Here is a 20,669-nt window from a genome sequence, read left to right on the forward strand (position 1 = left end):
CCTTTTGCTTGCGTCGTCGACACCGTTGGCATGCCGCCACACTTCGAGGTAAACCTCGACGATGACGACGAGGGGTTGAGCCCGATGGACTTTCACTCATTGAAGCCATAGCTTCTATGGCACTTCAGCGTACAGTAGTGTAGCTGTTGAGGATACAATGAGGCTCATGCGCAGGATGGAAATTGCAATTCGTCTCTGCTTCTACAACGAAGAGCCTCGGGCTTGGCATTATATTACTAAGCCGTCTATTTATACTCTGCGTAAGGCCTTCATTTACTGATATTCGTGTTGAGTGGCGGCACCCATAGGATTTCTCAATTCTCACAGAAACTCATGTACTTCCTGAGTTTGATGGTTTCTGTTCAGCGACGCGCTTGTGTAACAAAAGTAAATACTCAATCGATATACAGTCGGCCCGGGTTATCCACCATCATCTTCCAGTAGGCATCATCTCCCATCCAGTCATGCAATCTTTGGAGAATTGCATGGTTGTCGATCATCCTAAATGGTTCTTTGCTTTCTATTGACCTTTTTACCCGGTTGTGTCCATCGCCCGTGTGTGGCCAATCGCTTCCCCAAATAACCTGATCAGGAATCTCTCTCGCCATTGCCTGAACGATAGGCTGCAGGTCATCAAAGGTCGAGGCTGAGTAATCTGACATACGATATAAACCGGAAACCTTTATATAGACAATCGATTGCTTTGCTAGTGACAAGAGGGAGCGGAATCCCGGTTGGGACGTTGGTGTCGATTGTAACTCCGAAGGTAGCTTGGATGTGCCACGCAAGCCACCTAGATGGTCTGCAATAACCCTTACGGGGAGCTCGCGAACAGCATCATGCAGAACTGTAGCATATCAGTCACGATAGCTGTTATACATTGTTATTAGTAGATAAGTACTCACGGTCCCATGTCCATCCTGGAACGAACAACTGGATCGCCCAGCTGGGAAGATGGCGTATGCGGTCAGCGGTACGATTCAAAAGGCTTATCAAATGTATAATGTCGACATCTTTCCCATCGGCTTGGAAGTTGAGTCGAATACCTCGTACTCCAAGGGCGTGCATTTCGTTCAGTTGCGCATCGGTAATAGTGTCGAGATCTAACACTGCGATTCCAAACGATCTGATGCCTCTATCCCTCAATTCTCGCAGGCAATGCATCATAACCGTGCAGTCGTTCTTGTAAGGCGATGGCTGAACCAAGACAAGAGTAGTATTGTTGTAATCCCTTGCTAGGCTCTGATTCAACGCCAGTAACTTTTGCAGCGGTGCATCCTCGGGGGTATATGCTCTCCCTGCAGCATATGGGCCTAGCTTGGGATCGAATACATGGACATGTGTATCGAATGACTCCGTTGAGAGAAGGAAACTAGATGGATTAGCTTCAACGGCTGCATTTTCCGGATGTACCTACGGTGTATTGGAGCGCCTTCCATGGATGGCTAGAGCTTGTGACAGCATTGTGTAGGTAGCCCGTTGGTAAACCATGAATTGTGGTAGACATCCACGCAGAAGATCGAGCTTTGCTAATAACATCTCACGTTACTTCTCCTCAACGCTACACTTCCTACGCATCCCCTTCCTTGGCATCAATGGTATGTGGTTGATTCCGGCGGCACCCCTCTTCGGGAAAGCCGATACATCCGAGGTGCGCATCGGATGCATCCGACGAGCATCACGACGGTCGGTCAATCATTAGAGCTTTAATTGCAGCAATTGATTCGACAAAATATTCTCTTAATTGGAGGAATAACATTTGAAACATGTCACAAGCAGTAGCTACGAATACCCCGACTTTGCAAGGCAATGCCGAGCAAAAGCGCCCCATACCCTATCGGAACTTGGCCGTCGGCGCGTTAATGAACATCTTTCAAGGTAATGAGAAACTCTACTTGCCAGGAACCTTTCTAACTTTACGCAGTTACGTCTCTTGGACAGCCGCTAGAAGTAATCAAAACCCATGTATGCTTGACTCTCATCCATACTAATTGGAATTAATCCTGACGACTTACCCTTCCAGTTGGCAGCAAACCGGCAAGACACATTGCGGGATGCATTACAAAAGACTTGGTCCCGCGGAAGATTTCTTGCTTTTTATCAAGGGCTAATACCTTGGGTACGTATCTCCTTCATCTAGCGCCCTCGCCTAGGCACATTTAATACTAATTGCCACAGGCTTGGCTAGAAGCCTCCACCAAAGGCGCCATTCTGATAGTAACATCAAGTGAGATCGAGTATCAAGCCAGATCAAAGTTCAATGCATCACCTACGATCTGCGGTGTCCTGGGTGGCATTGGCGGTGGCGTTGCGCAATCGTATCTCACGATGGGCATGACCACATGCATGAAAACAGTTGAAGTGACCCGCTCAAAGATGAGTGTCGGAGGTGCCCGAGTACCCGGGGCTCTGGAAATGTTCTTTCAGATCATTCGCGAGAAAGGAATTCGTGGAGTGAACAAAGGCGTTAACGCCGTCGCGCTACGACAGGTTACAGGCTGGTCTTCTCGGATTGGTATATCGCGGTTTGCGGAAGAAAGCATCCGAAAGGTCAACGGAAAGCCGAAGGATGAAAAACTCAGATTCGGAGAGAAAATCCTGGCATCCACTATTGGTGGTGCACTGAGCTGCTGGAACCAGCCATTCGAAGTAGGTGTCGCTGAGATGTGTGAAATAAGCGATTGCTGACTCTGCAGGTGTTGCGCGTGGAAATGCAATCTATGAAGAATGATCCCGCCCGGCCAGCTTCTCCGACGATCGCGTCCACGTTCAAGTATATCCTTTCGACGACCGGAGTCAAGGGTCTGTTTCGCGGTGTGGTTCCTCGCATTGGGGTTGCGGCGTGGGCTACGATCTGTATGGTAGGGTTTGGTGATACGGTTAAAGAAATTGTTAATCGCAAATGATCCATAACACGGTTCAGATAGAAAGGTGATAGGTCGTGTATGCATAGAGCTTGAAATTTTTATTCTTGTTATAGCCACATTGGTGGAAAAATATCCAAATGCCAAAGATATCCGAACTAGTTATATGGAAATATACAATGGCTTTAGCCGGCTATGGTCATCACTTTACCACCCACGGTAGCATTACTACTATTTTTCCATATGATCTGGTTGAATCTCTCGATAAATCAAGTAAATACATTGTCACTGTAATCACATACCTCAGATCCACACCGAGGATACCTCGAAGGCTGAGAGAACCACCCAATGGAAGGCACTTTCATCTTCCCTTCGCGAGGGCATTCTTTAGGTAATGGAGTTATTAATTGATTGCATGATTGCCTGGATTATCAGCAAGAACACTGCGAACGATAATGCCTCTCCAGGGGTGTCGTAAGACTGATGCAAGGAACGGTGGATATAGCGAGATAAGGATACTCGCGGAATCAAGCAAATACCAAGCTTTCCTCACCCTCCTCGTTATGCGAAGCATATTGATTCCCCACCGGTGAGGCGTAGTGCGTTCATGTCGAGCCTATAATATTGACTCATTAGTGTGGTGCTATCTATCTGTAAGGCAACGATGGTACTGACTCTGTCAATGTCGCTGTAAGTAGTGCACTAATTAATAGCCTAGCTGGATAGTCATGATTATGAAGGGGATTCAATGCGAATTCATCTGAGAGACGGTGGGAAATTGATGTAATACAGACAGAGGATCATGTGATTCCCACAAACAGCAGGTAAGATGCCTACCTGACACTTCAACTTTCACTCTTCCAACATACCCGAAATATCATTCGTCGGTAGTGGCGCCACTCCAACCTTTTTCTGGAATAAGTGAATCCAAGAAAATCTTTCAAAGACCAATGTGCATAAGCAGGCAACTCAATTTTTTAATATGCACGTAGTTAATTTATGCAGGTCGATTCTGGCCACCGAATTTATGAGCATATTCAAGGAAACAAGCAATGCCACGGAAATACACCCCCACGAGCCCCACTCGACAAGCTGATACTGTGCCACATGCACAGAAGAGGGGTTGGAGGAAACGACGCTGATTAGAGGTCAGCAGCCCGGGATGGGCCAGCTACACATCAGACTAGAAAGCTTGTCTACGATCAATTGATGGTGGGTTGCTGATGGTATCTCACAACGCTATGGTGACATCCTGTGGCTATCACTGGTCATGTACCGCCTAGTCAGATCATTATATTCGTTGTTGAACCTTCGCCACTGAGACGTCAAATTAAAGCCTGTTTTGGGCGTCAAACAGTTTTCCTTTACAAAAATCATCAATGCTCAGATCTTAATGCCACCCCAAGGTAGGCAGTACCCAGACACACAAAGTAGATCCTATCAGCTGGTGAACTAAATCACGCAGGCCGTGGAGAACCGAAGATTACACTGGGTGCTTATCTCTACGGGTGCGTGTCTCATTCGGATTATTCGGTGTGGTGCACTGGATCATTGGCTGGTCCAATGCACTCCCAAGCACCCGACCTGCTGAGTCTAGAATCCATGGCGATATCTGCCCACGATGATTTGATCTCGATGTTGTGACATCCTGTTCTCAGGCCAGTCACCAAACTGCTCGAGCGCGTAGTCCATGACTTTTGATTATTATTATTTTTTTTTTGTTTTCTTTTCCCCCTATAATATATGCGCTGTACACAGGGGTTGCTGTGCTCGGAGATGCGTTGGAGCTCCGGCGCAAGGTGGACTTCTTGTGCCACCTCCTCATCGGCCTGATAGAAGCGAAGTCAAAAACAACCACTTACGAGTCTCCAATTTCGAACAGCGCGAATATTGTGCCGTCGAGTATCACAATTTAATTACCATCGCGATAAGATACCCGTTGGTGGTGTACGCCTTCCCAAGATGATTGGTTATTTCTCTCAAAACAGTATGCGGCCGTGCCTTTTACGAACTTATCCCCCCGCAGATGGTTATCAGACTCGCTTCGGGAATACTGTTTTGGCCACGTGTGACACCGCCAATAAGATTATCCCCGTATCTCATCCCATCTCCCTGATGTATCGCAATGGGTCATTTTCGCCAACTACTATTGAAAGACAAACCGCGAGAAGCCAATTGCGTTTTGTAATTGGCGCACTAGCATCTGTATAGGCTTCATTTAATCCTGCCACAACGTCGCTATCACCCATAATACAATCGTAGCGCATCTGGAGACCGGATTCCCGGCACATCGTTCGCAATGTCCTTCCATGATGGCGAACTAGAGGCATCATGGCATTAGCCATTTACATAGCGGCTCACGCGATTGGACATTACGAGCAAAGCCGGACATTTCATTTATCATCGGCGAAGCGGGGAACTGCACTTGGCCGTCGCATATGGTGTAGTCCAGCCAGTACTTTCACTAGCGAAATGAACAGAGTCCGCTCTCATTGGAACCAGTGGCTAGCAAGTCGTTATCATCCTCTTCGAGCACATAGACCCGTATCCGGTAATCCGGTTTCTGGCCGTCTTGCCTCCAGATAACGGGGTGTACGAGTGCTCGAGATGGCGCTTAGCACAGCGAACGACATAAATAAGGCCACATCAGGTCACAGATTTAATGCAACGGTTCATTCCAAACAATGCGATCGTCTCGTTCTTGAACCAATACTGGCATGGCGGACGAGGTAACCGACAGTCCCGTCTCCACCCCCGCGGTGGAGGTCAATGAGAAGAAGGATGACTTGCTGGTCAAGGAGTCTGTGGACATCCATGATGTGGAAGTCGCCCCGGGCTTCGTTGCTGAGGCGGACTTCAAGGGGAATTTCGACGATGTTCCCATCGGGGAGGGTATTATCCCTGAGGATAGTGACGAGTTCATCGATCCACGCCTGAAGGACTATCCCATACCCTTGGTGGCTAAAACGGTAGATCTTCGCAATGATCCGACGTAAGCTTCTTGTTCCATTCTCAGAGTTTATCGCATGGCTGATATCCAACCTACGCAGTGAACCAATCCTAACCTTCCGATTCTGGGTTCTGTCTACCTTCTGGGTGCTTGTTGGCTGCGCACTTTCCACCTTTTACTTCTTCAAGCCGTACTACAACTCAATCACCAGTTATGCCGTCCAATTGCTATCCTGGGGCATGGGTGATGCCATGGCTCGATATCTACCCACAAGGCAATTCAGCTTCTTTGGATGGAAATGGTCGATGAACCCAGGTCCCTGGAACGCTAAGGAGCATGCACTTATTGTTGTGGCCTACTGGGGTAGTGTGAGTGACTTTCCTTCACGTTGATAGTACGCTTGTCAAGCTGACAAGAACAGTGCTACACGGCTATTGGAATGGGCCCCTTGTCTGCCATCGAACTCTACTACGGCGAAAAGCTCAACGCTGGGTGGTCTATGTTCTTCTTGTTGGCCTCTCAAATGATCGGATATGGCTTCGCGGGTCTCTTCCGTGATATCCTAGTTCGACCCCCGAAGATGTATTATCCCGGAGTGCTGCCCAACGTGGCACTGTTCAATGCGATGCATCGGAACCCATCCGTCACGAAGAAAGCCCTCAAGTACTTTGCCATCATCGCATCTATCACCTTTGTGTATGAGTGGCTTCCAGAGCTCATTTTTCCTTTGCTGAGCTCTCTTCCTTTGATCTGCTGGTTTGGCCATGGTAACTGGAAGGCCTTTGTCCTGGGATCGGGTACCTATGGATTTGTCCGTTCCCATCTCTATACCTACAAGGTAGAATATGACTGCTAACTTTTGAGCATAGGGTATTCTGGACTTGTCGCTTGATTGGAACTATATCACCTACATGTATCCATACTATACACCGCTCTGGTCTAGTATGAACCAATGTATCTTCATCATTATCTGTGTCTGGATAATCTATCCCGCCATCTACTTCACCAACACCATGAACGCACAGAACTTTGCACCAATGGATACCGGTACCTACACTGCCAATGGCAGCACTTACGACGTTACGGCCATCGTTGGCTCCAACCTTGAGGTTAACCGCACTGCACTGGCTGAGTACGGGTCCCCTTACTGGGCTCCATCATATGTGTTCTACTGGTTCTGGACCTTCGCCGCCCTTACAGCCTCTATGACCTACGCAATCCTGTGGTATGGCAAATCGGGCTGGGAGGATTTCAAGAACGCATGGAACAATAAGCGCAGCGACTATGATGATCCCTACCTCAAGCTCATGTCCTTCCAAAAGCGGGTACCCCACTGGTGGTATCTTAGTCTGCTTGGAATATGTGCGGTGATCGCTATTGCTCAGGGCTACGAAGGAAACATGAAGCTCTCAGCGTGGGGCCTCATTGTCATCTGTCTATTTTCGTTTATCTTCACCTGGCCCAACGGCATTTTGTGGGCTGTGGCCAACACGCAGGTCGGAATGGGCTCGTTCAGTGATTTACTGGCGGGTGCCATGTTCCCCGGGAAGCCGACTGCCGTGCTTTCAGCCTATACCTACGGCTACTGTGTTTTGGAGCAAAACCTCAACCTCATTTCTGACTATAAGTTCGGGTTCTACATGAAGATTCCGGAGCGAGAGATGTTCTGGGGTCAGGTCTGGGGCACCGTGCTCGGTCCATTCATCAATTACGGCTTCATGCAATTGATCGTGGACCGGGAACGGCCTTACCTGATTGGCCAGCGGACCTCAGCGGCGTGGGATGCTGTGCAAAGCCGTGTTTACTATTCTAACTCCATCATCTGGGGCATCCTGGGTCCTAAGGAGTTCTTTGGTGAACGCTACCCGTGGGTGTACTACTCGTTCCTCGTGGGTGCCGGGGCTGTCTTCCTTACCTGGCTTGTGCAGAAGTGGAAGCCCCGGTGGGACATGGAGCGTTGGTTCAACCCTACGTTGATGTTTTATGGGGGCATATTGTTTCCGACGTACCCGACTACTAACTTCTTCATGTCTTTCCTGGCCTGCATTCTTTTCATGGGCATCCTTCCTCGGTATTTCCCTGTATGGTGGAGAAAGTACAACTACCTGACGGGTGTTGGTCTTGATTGTGGAACGCAGCTCATGACCTTGGTAGGTTGTCTTCGCTGACTCGATTGTGCCATGACTAACTTGCTGCAGGTTTGCATCTTCATTATCAATCTGCCCAATCTGTCGTTTCCCTCGTGGTGGGGCAATGATCCAAATGCGACTGATCGGTGCTTCCCTCCGGCTGATCTGCCTCCATATGCATTGAACTGATGGCGTGGATGTTACTGTCGGTACGATGATGAGTAAATTTTGCTTTACATGTGCGATGTCTGCAACGTGCGATTCGTTATTACCCTTTGTGTGACGATATCTGTTACCCAATACTATTTTTGAATCCTTCCCCTGTTTGTATATACACAACCCCTCTGCTATGCTACGATGCTTTTGGAGAACACTGTATATAGCACCTGGACAATTACACTATTCCCTGGTTCTGAAACTGAGACCATGAAAATCTCCTCAAAGTAACACTCAGTGTCCGTTCATTGTGAGCAAAGCCTACAGGGCCAGCAGAGTGAGGCACTACACTGATGACCACATAGGATATAAACCAGTATTCTAGCCTGCTACACTCGAGGAAGTACTGGTTTAGCGATCAGGTAATCTGCAAACAAACTTGTCACCAGTGTGAGGGTTTTGTCAATGCCCTCCGGCCAGCCGAAAAAAAGGACATCAGGAAGAGACACGCGACCATCTCGAACCAGAACACGGACAAAGAAAAATCTGGGAAGTGAATCCCGACAAAAAGGATGTTATATTTTCGGGTATTGTTGATCAAGCAATCCAAGAGATGCGGAACCGAGTGCATACCTACCCATGACGTAATGGCCATGTTCATATATTCATCCACGGAATCAGATGAGATAGCAATTACCACAACAATAATCGGAGCATATACTTCTAGTTTATCTCATTATAATCATGAGAATCATCCTCTTTGGCTCAACCGGGCAAATCGGCCAGTCCATTCTCCGCGCCCTCCTCACTAAGACCTCCCATGAGGTGCTGCAACTGATTTCACCGCAATCTGAATCCACTGCTCGCTCTATAAACAAGCAATTCACAGCAGAGCAACAAAGTCGACTATCCACTGAATCAGTGGACATTCTCTCCTGCAGTACAAATGACCTCGTCCACTATCTCATTAATGTCGAGATCCTCATCAGCGCCTTGAACGGTAAAGCGCTGCAAGCCCAATCAAAGGTCCAAGATGCTGGAGCAAAGGCTGGTGTGAGGAGATTCTATCCTAGTGAATACGGCATGCATCATGTGTATCGGCCGCCGGGGGATGAAGTTGGGTATCTTCATCCGGTAATAAATTCCATGCTCCATAGATCCTTGTTATACACTGAATACTGATGATGTAAGTACAGATGTGGAATACCAAATCCGCCGCCAACGAAGCCTGTCTCCACCATCCAGCTATAAAATCAGGCTCTATGACATACACCCTTATCGGCTGCGGGGACTTCTACAACCAGTCTCGTGAGGAGATATGGTGTCCGTGGACGAACCCTCATGCATCTGAATACACGCTGCATATACTCGGCGACGCGGATGCCACTATTGATTTCACGCACATTGACGACCTAGGAGAGTTTATCGTCGAGACGATCAAGCATCCGGAACGGTCGGAGAACCGGATGTTGAATTTTGTGAGTGATCGTATCTCGTATAATGAGATTGCACAGTTACTGGAAAAGTACTCTGGGAAGAGCGTGAAAAAGACAGTGTATCCGATCAGTCTAATGGATGAGGTGTGGAAGGATAAGGAAAGGGTGCCGGCGGAGGTAAAAGGGAAGGGAGCATTTCCGGATGATTTCTGGATTCTGGTGAAGGGGATGCAAGGGGCTGGGAGGTTTTGGAGACCGCCGGGGGAGGTGCATAATGGGGAGTTTGGGATGGAGGGGAGGACGTTTGAGTGGTATTTGAGGGGGTTGTTTGGGGGTGGATATGAAGTTTGATGAGTGTGCTGTTGTGGCTATATAATATGTATCTATTGCAGTTGTTGACTGCGTAGTTCTAGGGCGTGTCCAAGACATTGAGCAGACTATTTTAGGGCCTGCTGTCGAACCCCCGCATGGGATACCGATTGGTGCATTTACATGACTCTTCCATGTCCATCTTTGCCTGTTTCAGTCCATCATCGTACGATCAAGCATCTTGAAGCTTTCGGTGGCATATCGCTTAAACATGGATAATTACCCACGAGACATCCAACTTCAATCGCAGTATACCTCCAAAACGTACCCAAGAATATCTGCTGATATCTGATCCCAAATAATTACGATATACATTTACTAAATCCTTCACCAAATGCCAGCACAACCCCGCAGTCCACGCCCGTCAAAGTCAAACAATATCACCACTTAATATAACCTGCAGCAACCTGCAGCAACACTATTCCCCATCCAACACGGCACTTCCGGTAACCTGTCCCAATGCAAACACCGAACCATTATCCCGCAATGCTGACGTCTGCTTCAGATAGCCTAAATCAGGTGAAGTCAAACCCGGACACTATTGGCCTCGCCTGCAGATCTTAACCGGACCTGCAGGTGCATCTTCGACCGTTCCCCGCACGACCAGCTCAGCTACATAAGCTATGCTTTTTTTCACTCTCTTTCGTTCATCGATCTGTCTGCTTTCACTGTGTCTACCTACCTATCCATTGAGTGCAAACTAAGCAAGATGCGGTGGCTTCTCACCTCGTCCGTACTCTTAGTGCCGGCTACAGCCCTGGTTCGACCTGATGGCGTGGTATGTCACTTTCATTCCTACCATGTCTATATCTCGACTAACGAGAAGATATTCAATTGTAGGGCCGCACTCCTGCCCTTGGCTGGAACTCATGGAACGCATACAGCTGCGACATTGACGCCGACAAGATCGTGACTGCTGCTAATGAGGTGGTCAATTTGGGGTTGAAGGACTTGGGATATGAGTATATCAACAGTACACTTACCCCCCCCCCTCCAAATTCCATTATCCCCACTACCCTTTGGCACAGTTGACTGACAGAAACAGTCGATGACTGCTGGTCCGTCAAATCCGGCCGCAACAGCACCACCAAACGCATCATCCCCGACCCCGACAAATTCCCCAACGGCATCTCCGGCGTCGCTGACCAAGTGCACGCCCTGGGACTGAAACTGGGAATCTACAGCAGTGAGCACATACCCCAGCCCCTCCACTCCAAAGAGATCACCACAGCTAACAGAAGTGATACAAATACTAAGGCGCCGGCCTCACCACCTGCGCCGGCTACCCAGCCAGTCTAGGCTACGAAGAAATCGACGCGCAATCATTCGCTGAATGGGGTGTTGACTGTATGCCCCCCTTTCCCCAAGACCCCCCATCCTACAACCATTGACAAAAAGGCATAGACCTCAAATACGACAACTGCGGCGTCCCCACCAACCTCACAGACCAATACACCTACTGCGTCCCCGACAGCACCGACGGGTCCAACTTCCCCAACGGCACCTGCGTGGACCTCACCGACGCTGCGCCCACAGGATACGACTGGGCCACCTCCACCACAGCGAAACGGTACCAACGCATGCGCGATGCCCTACTCAGCGTCAATAGAACGATTCTCTACTCACTGTGTGATTGGGGCCAAGCGGATGTGAACGCCTGGGGGAATGAAACGGGGAATAGCTGGCGCATGTCGGGAGATATTACCGGTATACCCTACCCCTACCCCCCTAACTCCATACATACATACATGCTCTATAACTACCTACCTCCTCATGGATAATATATACTAATAAAGATTGGGTACGGATAGCAACATGGTCCCGCATCGCCGAAATCGCCAACGAAAACAGCTTTTACATGAACTACGCCAACTTCTGGGGCTATCCGGACCCGGACATGCTGGAGGTGGGGAATGGGAATTTGACTCTCGCGGAGAATAGAGCGCATTTTGCTCTTTGGGCCATGATGAAGGCGCCGTTGATTATTGGGACGCCGGTATACCTCCCTCCCCTCCCCTCCCCTCCCCTCCCCTTCCACCTACTCTATACACCTGACGGACATATGCTAATTTGAAATGGTGTTGTGTGTAGTTGGATTCCATCGACACCTCCCACCTCACCATCCTCCTCAACAAACCCCTGCTTACCTTCCACCAAGACGCCGTGATCGGGCGCCCCGCGTACCCGTATAAATGGGGATATAACCCCGATTGGACGTTTGATGCGGAGCATCCGGCGGAGTATTGGTCTGGGCCGACGTCTTCTGGGGAGGTGTTTGTGTTGATGTTGAATTCGGAGGACGGGGTGAAGACTCGTACGGCGGTTTGGGGGGAGGTGCCTGAGTTAAAGAGTAAGAATTCGAAGGGGAAGAAAGGTAAAGGGTTTAAGGTGACGGATGCGTGGACGGGTAAGGATTTGGGTTGTGTGAGGGATAAGTATGAGGTCAAGTTGCAGGCGCATGATGTCGCGGTTTTGGTGGTTGGGGAGGAATGTTAGTTCAATCTTTCTTCTTATTCTCTCTCTCTATTTGAGGGTTGGGTTGGGTGATGGGGATGATGGGTACTATTTATATAGTATTGTGGGAGCGTGGGGATGTGGATGATGGCGTAGTCATTATCATTATATTGCTCCAATCGCTATGCTGCATCGCTGCTGCCTCGCTGCTACCTCCACAAATCTTGTCGACTCTCGCGTCGCCATCCCCCGCTGCTCTTTGGTCGTCCATCGTCCACTGGCACTGCCAGGAATCCACCAAATCCATTGCCCACTAGCACGCTCTTGCGTGCGTCTCCGCCCCATGACCGACTGAGCTGCGCGTCGTGGAAGCTCACCGGTCGGGTTGTGCCATCGCGCCGTCCTCGTGTTGATGGTGGCTCGTACGGCGTAAAGTTCCATTCTAGCTCGTCCAGACCCTTGCTGTACACGTTCAGCGGCTGCGAGATCCCTCCGCTGAAGAACTGTGGTCCGCCCTCGCCGCCACCGAATAGTCGCGGGGGCGGCGCCAGCAGCAGTGTCTCCGGGAAGCTGGCGTCGCGCACGTACAGGTCGCGCAGTCCTGGCAGGCAGTTTGACATCAGCGACGAGATCAGGTACGTGTAGTAGGATGCAGCTACTGGCGGCAGGCCGTACGACCCCGCCGGCGAGGTGATCTCGTAGTGCAGTAACTGCAGCGACCGGGAAGACAGCGGTGGAACCCGGTCGGTCGGGAAGGACCGCGATACGTCCTGAATGACTGATAGGGCGTGTAGCTGCGGCGCAGCCGACAGGATCTGGTGCAGAGTGGATGGGAGCACCCCCGTCGCAGATAGTGTCAAATATTGTAGTTCCGTGCGGTTCAAAGGCAGGGAGAGAACGCCGGCAAGCCCGCTTGCCGTGACGTTCGGGGTATCGCGAAGGGTCAGCCGCTGGACGGCTGGGAAAGGAGGCAGAGTGTCGGAGAGGTCAAATGCCGAGTCATCCAGCCACGGCAGGTCGTCGAGGGTCAGGTCGCGGAGTTTAGGAAACGAGGCCAGCCCCAGGCGAAGAAGCCGCGGCTCAATGTATAATCGAGAGAGTTCCAGCACCTCCAAATTCTGCCACAGACGGGCTTCCGGCAACTGCGAGAAGCTGCCCTCGGCGCCGTGTCGGTAGGTCATGCGACGCAAATCCGGACACCGTCCGATAAGCTCCTGCTTCAACGCCAGACACGACGCGTCGTCGCTGTATATCCCCGCCGGCAGGTCAACGTAGCGTATGTTGGGCGTCACGGAGATAGTGCGCGCAATCTCCGCCTTGCTGGCCTCGCGTGTCATGTACGGCATCCGTAGGGAGAGCACCATGCGCCCTAGGTCTCGCGAATCTCGGACAGTCTGCATGAACAGCTGCAAGCGTACTTGTGGGGCATCGATCGCTTCACCATTGCGGTCGAAGAAGGAATGGCGTTTTCGTTTGGCGGCAAGTTGGACCTCGAGCTCGCAGTAGTGGACGGCGTCGATACGGACGTGAGCGTAACTAAAACCAGCGATCAGCAGAGAGCGGAATTAATGGACAAAGAAACTCACAGCAAAGCCCGAGCCTCCAGATACCACCGTTTACAGACCACGGCACAATGTGCCAGGTCGCGCATATCACAGAGCATGCAGCCATCCTCTGTCATCGACTCCTCGGAGGTATCATAGCTCGAATCGATGGTGTGTGGACACACATAGGTGAAGATGCGAGCCAGCAGCGGTCGGGGAAGCTTCTTTGTGAGGTCGAGGCCGGCGAAAGTGTGGTGGGAGTCAAGGCAAAGGTGGTCGTAGGAGGTGGCCACATTCCCCGCGCGGCTATGGCTCTTGGACCGCCTGCGAAGCCGGCTCAGTAAACCCATGGTGGTGAGCAGACAAGCGGCATGGACGGTTGCAATGGACTGGAGGGAAACGAGGAGCGAAGTTAAAAGGGGAGATGGAGCGGTGGAACAAAGAGACCGTTAGGGAGCCAGGAGAAAGGCAGCGTGGGAAGGATGCAAGAGCGAGTGAATAATCAACAGCGCGGTGATGATTGATTGGTGTCGGGAAAGCTGTGTGATGTGAAGTCGCTGCATGAACCCGCAGTTCGTCCCCATTCCAGCGCGTCGCTGGTCAAAGCCGGGGCCGAGCACCGATTTTTTGAAACGCTTGATTGGCAATTGGCGCAGGACTCATCACATTAGCAAGCGAAATGAGGGGAGACATGTCCCCCAGTTGGTTCATATAAGGGGGGCAGGCGGGTGTTTCATGTTTGCCTCAGGGATTGCTTGGTGGTTGGCATTTTGGTCCCATTTGCCCCAGAGGGTCTCGGCGGAAATTGATCCCAGTTCAACGACCGACGCCGGTGGCTGCAGCAGGGCTGAAAGTGCACTACATAATGGCTGGAAAGGGTTGAAGGGTCTTTTCTCCAAGCTGATGAATGTAGTAAAATTAAGATCCAAGAGTTGAGAGAGATCTCGCGCGGTCCTCGACGCGTGACCCCAAAGAGTGCCACTAACCCGATGGGGTCATGAGCAATACTCCTCCAGCAGTCTATATATACCCTAAAGCAACTTACCAACTTGCCTACCACTGCTGCATACTGTCAATAGAAAACTGCATCATAATTTAAAATAAGCTTATCTAGAACAGTCTCTGATCCATTGTCCTCTTCTGGCCACTCACGAAAAAACAGGGCTCGTCAACTACATCGCCATGACATCATGTCCAACAACCAGCCCTCAGGACAAATAAATAGCTATCATGCAGACAACCAAGCCAAATCACCTAGTACACTGCCAGGGTAGTCTATATTACCGTGTACATACTACTCCAGGCTATGCGACTTCCTAGACCCTTCCTCTGCCACTCCAGACCCCTGCCACTCCAAACGCCACCCTCCCTATTCAACCGCATCAGCTTCATCCAATTCCAGCCCACAGCAGCTAAAATGGCAAACAACACTCAATATGGAGGCGATCCTCTCCCCGACGTGGGCGCCACCTATCCCTCCCAGAACAACCAGTCCAAATCCGGCGAAGACGACTGGACAAAGCGTCCGCCCTACAGCATCCGTTCCCCTGAGGAATTCGGTCCCGTGAAATGGCGTGGGAAATGCCAATGCGGCCAGGTGACTTATCAATTAAGCCGGGACCGACCATTGAAGTCTAAATTCTGCCACTGTCGGGGCTGTCAAGTGACGCATGGTATGTCTGCCGTGTTGGTAGTAGCTTCTTACTTACGAGGTAGTGGCTGAAACATGCTGACTGTGTAGGCGCGCCATTCCAATGGGCGGCTATTTTCCATAAATCTGATCTCGCTTTTACGAAGGGGGCTGAAGGCCTGTCGTTCTACTCCTCCACAAATGACACCCAGGAGTATAAGCTTCCGACTAAGGTGTATTGTTCCTATTGTCGATCCCCTATTATGGATGAGGGACGGAATGTTTGCTTGATGTTTCCGCAGGCCATCGAGAGCGCTGATCATGATGAACATCGACAGCTCTGGCGCGAGGCATTTGAACCAGAGTGAGTGGTCCTTGGAGTGCCGGCTTAGATTGCATAATGCTTAAGATGTCGTATAGGTGCCATATTTTTTACGGCAAACGAGTCCTGGATATTCCAGATGGGAAGCCCAAGTGGTCGGGTATTGATGAGCAAAGTGATCTTTTGGATGAGCAAGGCCGCAAGAAGGAATGACTGGATGGGAAGAATAGTAGCCCCCGGAGCCGGATGTAGATACACATGTTTTGTTTTTCTCTATTATTTAGCTGTCACGAAGTATGAGCAATGATTAGGCTTCAGCCTTGCCAGAAGTTCCCGAGCAGCTGATACTACCAGCGGGCCAATAACATCGACTAGATTGAAAACATGTTCCTACTGTGTAAGTCCCCGTCCGGCTCTAAATCAGGGTGATCGACAGGGCTAGAGAACTTCAAGTGGTCATCACGAGCATGTGAGAGCCGGGAAGATTGGCAACCATCCAGCTGCAGTGACCACGAGTGCAGCTATGCTAGCCAGCAGCTGACAACTTCCAAACTAATCCAGTTCATACCCCTGAAATTTAGCACGATGCCATCCTCATCGGTCACTCCGGGACGTCAGGTAGGCACCAGGTTCATCCGCGAGACCTGGAGTGTAGGGCCGGGGTTAGCCAGCCGTAGATAGATAGCATCGCGAACATAGAATATAATATGCCGCGATACCTACATAGATGCTCTTCAGAGTAGGATACTTGCCATATAAACACTGCATGATGTGGCTAAAAAGCAAATACACCGCGGTGGCTCTTCTCGCCGCACCGGCGGCAGCCGTCACACAGATATCCAACGATGAAATGACCAACTTCCTAAGCCAAGGCGCTGTCGAGCTCGCTACCCGTTACGCACCTCTCTGGTTCTTCGGCCAGGCAGTGGATCAACCTCCCTGTTATCCGACCTGGGCTTTCAGCGGCTCGCCCAACTCGTCGGACATTTACGGCGCGGCTCACAAAACACCCGCTGCACCACAGTGCGAGTATCCAGACGTGGGCTGTGGATGTCGCAAACCTGGAGTAGCAACAGGGAATCCTGGTCCTGCATTTCCCATCTACTACACGTTTAAGCAGTGCAACGAGACCGATGTCCGAGTGGTGTATAACCTGTTCTATGAAAAGGACGGGGCCGAGGTGCTGGATCTGATTGACACCGGCCATGACTAGTAAGGCAAAGCGTAGACCAGGCCAACCTCTTTGAACAGGCAGTCTAACTTGGTCGACCAGTGACTGGGAACGAGTCGTCATCATTCACTCACGAAATGCGAACAACACCTGGCAACCTTCTCGTGCGCTCCTGTCGGCCCATAGCGGTTACCATAATCTGGCCTGGGGCAGCATCCATAGCACTTTGACCACAGAGCAAATAAACGCTGGGGACGCTCGAAATCCCGATGGTGTCAAGAATAATGACCATCCAAAGGTGTATGTGTCGTGGTCGAAGCATGCACATTTCGACACCGTCTTGACTACTTGGCTCGATCCGCTCAGCCAGTCACTCGATAATGCGTTTCGCAGCAATGACTGGTGGCACTTTGTCGACCAGAAGTACTATGTACGTCTCAGTATCCCTTGCCACAAAGTATCGCAGCTAACACCCAGCAGATACGATCGGATAACTCGACCGCAGCTGGGATAGCATTCAACAGTACGGACTGGGGGTCAGCGACGAGTAATCCGCCATACGTGCAACAGAGCATATGCTCTGCGCCGTAACAATCTAGTCGTATACAATTCAGATGATAGACATGTAGCGTAGAAGTCAATTGATGGATAGATGATCGTACTAGAATGAGCCTGTAGTATTGCAGCGATAAATAATCATCCCATCGGGAAACTGAAAATGACGTCGATGCGCGGTTCCCCCACCAGAAATTCAATCCCTCACTCCAACAACATCACAACAACAACCTCATCAAACAATTCCTCCCTCTTCCCACAAAACAGTAACTGTACGTCCTCCCCAATATACTACACACCACCTTCACCACCCCTTCCCATCCACTACACTCCCTCCCTCCCATCTCACCCGCAAACAACCCACCACCCAACCCCGCAACCTCAAAACCACACACAACAAACAGCGACAGCTAACCAAGCCAGTCCCAACTCACAAAACCTCAACAACAATGTCGTGGTACCAAAAGACCTTCACCCTGCCAGCCCGCTCACGCGGCAGCTACCTCATCACGGACGAGGTGCTCGAGCAACTCCCCGAGATCAAGAACTACAAGGTCGGCATGCTGAACCTGTTCGTGCAGCACACGAGCTGCGCGCTGTCACTGAACGAGAACTGGGATGACGATGTGCGCGCGGATATGAGCGATGCGCTGGATCGAATCGCTCCGTATGATAAGAAGGGCAATCTTTATAGACATTCGGCTGAGGGGGAGGATGATATGCCGGTGCGTTTGTCCTGTCTTTGATTAGAAGTAATAGGGAGGGGGGAAAAGAGGACTATACTGATTACTTACGTGTGTTGGCAGGCTCATATCAAGTCCGCGTTGATTGGCGCTTCGGTTACGATTCCCATCTCGAATGGTCGCTTGGCTACGGGTACGTGGCAGGGTATTTGGTACTTGGAGTTTAGGGCTATGAGACACTCTCGGAAGGTGGTTGCTACGATTCAGGGTGAGAAGGCTTGACTTGGTTGTGGTAGTGGTGGTGGTGGTGATGATGGTGGGGGAGTGCGGTTGTGATTGTGTAGAGTATACGTCTGAGTGGTGTATAGTGGATGGCGTACGTGTGTGGATATATCAGAGTATATCCTAGAAATTGGAATATTCGATCTAACGACTTCATTGACCTGGTACATCTGTACAACAGCCGTATGGCTAAAGGATAAAAACAAAACATCGTCAACGCCTATAAAATCAATCTTTACCGCTGCTCGAATCCACCCTCGGTCACACGCTGGCTCTCGTTCACCTCGGCGGCATCACCGGTGGGCTCGAGAGGGTAGCTGGTGGCGGGGAGGGACTGGAGGTAGGCACGGTGTTGCTCGTGGGCCTGTACATTATTAGCACGTATCATCGACACTAATTCAATGGCAACATACGAAGGGAAGACCGCAGTAGCCGCAGGTAGCAATCTCGGGCTTGTCGGTGTTGATGAAGACCTTGGGGTGGCCCAGGGGACCGCCACCGCCGTCACAGCTGACGACACGCTTTTTCGTCCAGCGGACGGGCTGTCTGTGGATGAGCTCAATGGCAGCCAAAGGTTGGGGCTGAGAAATGTTAGCGTCTCTTGTGTCTTATATATTGATATTGTCGTGATCTTGATATTCCCCATCCCACACGACCAATTGACCGGAACTGAGCGGAGAAAGTTATTGACAACGCACCTGCAACTCCATTATCGTCTGCTCGAAGCGAGGACCAACCATGGCCTTCTCCTTGGGCTGCTGGCTGGCAGCCCAGGTGGTAGCCCGGTTGGGAGCCTGGAGGTGACGGGTGCGCTCGCCCGCCTCGGGTTCCTCCCTCAGGGGAGCATCCCAACCGCCCATGGCGTCCACAGGAGTAGCATTGGTGCCAGAGACATTCGGCTTAGCGGTAGGCGGGGTCGGGTCGTTGGCAGGGATGAAGTTCTCGGAGAGGCGAGGGACGGTGGTCGAGTAGCTAGCCCGGGCGGCGAATCGGGGGGTGAAGGAGGAGGAAAGGGTCGCGACCCGGCTGCGGAAGCAGGGCAACATGCTGGGCAATTGAGGTCCGGAATGGGACACGAGAGTAGCTGGCGGATGGAGCGGAGGTGAGGACGAAAGGACTCGGGTTGGAGAGAGATTGGATGAGGTTTCCAGTTTGCGGGAGCTGCTGCGCTTGAGCCGCCGGCCAATCGGCGGTGCTCCTGCGGCTAATGCGGTGGGATTCTGCCGCCTGGGAATTTCGGCTTTGCAATCACGGCCATTCTGCTGGCTGTCGTTCTTCAATTCTAGATGACTTCAATTTTTGCTTGTTTTTGACGGTTTTCGGTTTTGCATTTACATCTTCTACGCATTCGTCATGAGGGGCTCTCCTACCTCTGGCTCCAAGCCAGAGAAGACCATGTCTTCGCGGCTGCTGACCATGAAGGTATGTTTAGCAACATCACAATTTATTTTCTTTTTCCGTTTGAAGAATACTAAAATAATGTCGTAGTTCATGCAACGTGCTGCTGCCACAAATGCTGCCCGTGAAACATCTCAGCCCGCATCCACCGACGAGTCCAAGGCCTCTACTCCCCCGAAGCGACAGAGATTGTCCACCGGCCCCGCTGAAAGTCCCATCGGCACTCCCAAGTCGGATCTCGAGGCGATCTCGGCTGCCCTTGCTGAGGAAGAGGAAAAACGGAAGGAAGCACTTGCACGCCAGGCTCAAGATTCGGGTGACACAGAATGGGTGCTCGACTATGGTGTAGCGGAGCCCGTTGCTCAGTATGCGCCGCCGCCGTTCATTGTCGCGGATGGCTCGCTGGATGCGGACGATGATGACATGGCTGTTGGTGGCCGACAAGCATACGGCAATTTCAAACGAAAGAAGAAGACCGCGGTTTGTTTCATCACATGATACACATTCAACCTTTTTCTGACATTTTGTAGACCGGTGAAACCGAGGCCGAGTCCGATGATGACGATGTTGATGCGATGATCAAGAAGGAAAGCAACAAGCCACATCGTGTCAAATTGTCACAACTCACAAGCATCTCTGGTGGAAGACATTCCACGATGGGCGACGATAAGAAGCAAAAGAAGCGCAAACATAAATAAAGTACACTTGAAAACCGACACATCTGGA

General features: G+C 50.9%; 10 protein-coding genes across 10 annotated transcripts; 7 read left to right on the forward strand and 3 right to left on the reverse strand.

Annotated features, from left to right (window-relative positions):
- Positions 1 to 395: 395 nt before the first annotated feature.
- On the reverse strand, positions 396 to 1,464 carry BO79DRAFT_276208 (amidohydrolase 2; the record flags this gene model as incomplete). Its single annotated transcript, XM_025687732.1, has 3 exons — positions 396 to 847; positions 906 to 1,372; positions 1,418 to 1,464. The coding sequence occupies 3 exons, from the start codon at positions 1,462 to 1,464 to the stop codon at positions 396 to 398; spliced, it is 966 nt and encodes a 321-aa protein (XP_025534895.1).
- Positions 1,465 to 1,766: 302 nt separating this feature from the next.
- On the forward strand, positions 1,767 to 2,906 carry BO79DRAFT_159197 (mitochondrial DNA replication protein; the record flags this gene model as incomplete). Its single annotated transcript, XM_025678939.1, has 5 exons — positions 1,767 to 1,878; positions 1,925 to 1,965; positions 2,024 to 2,119; positions 2,179 to 2,649; positions 2,697 to 2,906. The coding sequence occupies 5 exons, from the start codon at positions 1,767 to 1,769 to the stop codon at positions 2,904 to 2,906; spliced, it is 930 nt and encodes a 309-aa protein (XP_025534896.1).
- A 2,675-nt stretch (positions 2,907 to 5,581) lies between these two features.
- Positions 5,582 to 8,132, forward strand: BO79DRAFT_232723 (OPT family oligopeptide transporter; the record flags this gene model as incomplete). The annotated part of the gene is made up of 5 exons (XM_025684251.1): positions 5,582 to 5,856; positions 5,915 to 6,182; positions 6,236 to 6,625; positions 6,684 to 7,964; positions 8,013 to 8,132. The coding sequence occupies 5 exons, from the start codon at positions 5,582 to 5,584 to the stop codon at positions 8,130 to 8,132; spliced, it is 2,334 nt and encodes a 777-aa protein (XP_025534897.1).
- Positions 8,133 to 8,843: 711 nt separating this feature from the next.
- On the forward strand, positions 8,844 to 9,886 carry BO79DRAFT_276210 (NAD(P)-binding protein; the record flags this gene model as incomplete). The annotated part of the gene is made up of 2 exons (XM_025687733.1): positions 8,844 to 9,233; positions 9,296 to 9,886. The coding sequence occupies 2 exons, from the start codon at positions 8,844 to 8,846 to the stop codon at positions 9,884 to 9,886; spliced, it is 981 nt and encodes a 326-aa protein (XP_025534898.1).
- A 675-nt stretch (positions 9,887 to 10,561) lies between these two features.
- BO79DRAFT_181712 (glycoside hydrolase family 27 protein) lies at positions 10,562 to 12,502 on the forward strand. Its single transcript, XM_025680169.1, has 7 exons — positions 10,562 to 10,682; positions 10,745 to 10,877; positions 10,950 to 11,090; positions 11,162 to 11,251; positions 11,309 to 11,611; positions 11,716 to 11,900; positions 11,996 to 12,502. The coding sequence occupies exons 1-7, from the start codon at positions 10,614 to 10,616 to the stop codon at positions 12,398 to 12,400; spliced, it is 1,326 nt and encodes a 441-aa protein (XP_025534899.1). The 5' UTR covers positions 10,562 to 10,613; the 3' UTR covers positions 12,401 to 12,502.
- On the reverse strand, positions 12,445 to 14,723 carry BO79DRAFT_181714 (F-box domain protein). The gene is made up of 2 exons (XM_025680170.1): positions 13,945 to 14,723; positions 12,445 to 13,894 (listed from the first exon to the last, which is right to left on the reverse strand). The coding sequence occupies exons 1-2, from the start codon at positions 14,250 to 14,252 to the stop codon at positions 12,568 to 12,570; spliced, it is 1,635 nt and encodes a 544-aa protein (XP_025534900.1). The 5' UTR covers positions 14,253 to 14,723; the 3' UTR covers positions 12,445 to 12,567.
- A 596-nt stretch (positions 14,724 to 15,319) lies between these two features.
- BO79DRAFT_259629 (GFA family protein) lies at positions 15,320 to 16,067 on the forward strand (the record flags this gene model as incomplete). Its single annotated transcript, XM_025686375.1, has 3 exons — positions 15,320 to 15,575; positions 15,644 to 15,896; positions 15,953 to 16,067. 3 exons carry the CDS (start codon positions 15,320 to 15,322, stop codon positions 16,065 to 16,067), a joined length of 624 nt encoding a protein of 207 aa, XP_025534901.1.
- Positions 16,068 to 16,623: 556 nt separating this feature from the next.
- On the forward strand, positions 16,624 to 18,545 carry BO79DRAFT_232728 (uncharacterized protein; the record flags this gene model as incomplete). Its single annotated transcript, XM_025684252.1, has 5 exons — positions 16,624 to 17,066; positions 17,128 to 17,455; positions 17,506 to 17,586; positions 17,991 to 18,305; positions 18,387 to 18,545. 5 exons carry the CDS (start codon positions 16,624 to 16,626, stop codon positions 18,543 to 18,545), a joined length of 1,326 nt encoding a protein of 441 aa, XP_025534902.1.
- Positions 18,546 to 18,683: 138 nt separating this feature from the next.
- BO79DRAFT_211534 (zinc-finger domain-containing protein) lies at positions 18,684 to 19,658 on the reverse strand. The gene is made up of 3 exons (XM_025683034.1): positions 19,244 to 19,658; positions 18,959 to 19,126; positions 18,684 to 18,909 (listed from the first exon to the last, which is right to left on the reverse strand). Exons 1-3 carry the CDS (start codon positions 19,589 to 19,591, stop codon positions 18,781 to 18,783), a joined length of 645 nt encoding a protein of 214 aa, XP_025534903.1. The 5' UTR covers positions 19,592 to 19,658; the 3' UTR covers positions 18,684 to 18,780.
- Positions 19,659 to 19,898: 240 nt separating this feature from the next.
- Positions 19,899 to 20,641, forward strand: BO79DRAFT_221993 (uncharacterized protein; the record flags this gene model as incomplete). The annotated part of the gene is made up of 3 exons (XM_025683543.1): positions 19,899 to 19,967; positions 20,034 to 20,423; positions 20,474 to 20,641. The coding sequence occupies 3 exons, from the start codon at positions 19,899 to 19,901 to the stop codon at positions 20,639 to 20,641; spliced, it is 627 nt and encodes a 208-aa protein (XP_025534904.1).
- Between the last annotated feature and the right edge of the window lie 28 nt (positions 20,642 to 20,669).

Source organism: Aspergillus costaricaensis, assembly GCF_003184835.1.
Source record: "Aspergillus costaricaensis CBS 115574 unplaced genomic scaffold BO79scaffold_45, whole genome shotgun sequence".
NCBI lineage: Eukaryota > Fungi > Ascomycota > Eurotiomycetes > Eurotiales > Aspergillaceae > Aspergillus > Aspergillus costaricensis.